The sequence below is a fragment of the Penaeus monodon genome, chromosome 33 (assembly GCF_015228065.2).
Source record: "Penaeus monodon isolate SGIC_2016 chromosome 33, NSTDA_Pmon_1, whole genome shotgun sequence".
Lineage (NCBI taxonomy): Eukaryota > Metazoa > Arthropoda > Malacostraca > Decapoda > Penaeidae > Penaeus > Penaeus monodon.
The window spans coordinates 15452669-15452979 of NC_051418.1; the positions used below are offsets into that span (position 1 = coordinate 15452669).

Sequence of the window (311 nt, forward strand, 5' to 3'; positions counted from 1 at the left end):
CCTATCTCTGACCATACATATTCATTTTCCTACCTTGAAACTGTGTAACTTCATATGGGCTAGAAGTAGACTTTTTGTCTTGAAGGTAATTTTGCACTCTATACAGATGTGCTTTAAAGCATCTCCGTGTTCTTTTGTCATATGATTTTGCATTCTGGGTGGTGATGCAAAACCTCTGAAACCATAATATTCACAAGTTAATATCACATATGTCTATTTAGCAGACATGTACAGTAACGATAATCAGTCCCTGACATCTCTTTCATAGCATAAAGGAGTGAATATATTCATCTGTGAGTAAATGCTGAGCA

The 311-nt window shown here is 35.7% G+C and overlaps 1 protein-coding gene across 1 annotated transcript in view; it reads right to left on the reverse strand.

Moving 5' to 3' along the window:
* LOC119594271 (zinc finger and BTB domain-containing protein 17-like) overlaps window positions 1-311 on the reverse strand; it is a 12631-nt gene that overhangs the window by 1520 nt on the left and 10800 nt on the right. Inside the window, exon 8 of the mRNA XM_037943335.1 lies at window positions 34-175. Within this exon, the coding sequence (XP_037799263.1) occupies window positions 34-175 (142 nt within the window). The remainder of the gene's footprint in view (window positions 1-33; window positions 176-311) is intronic.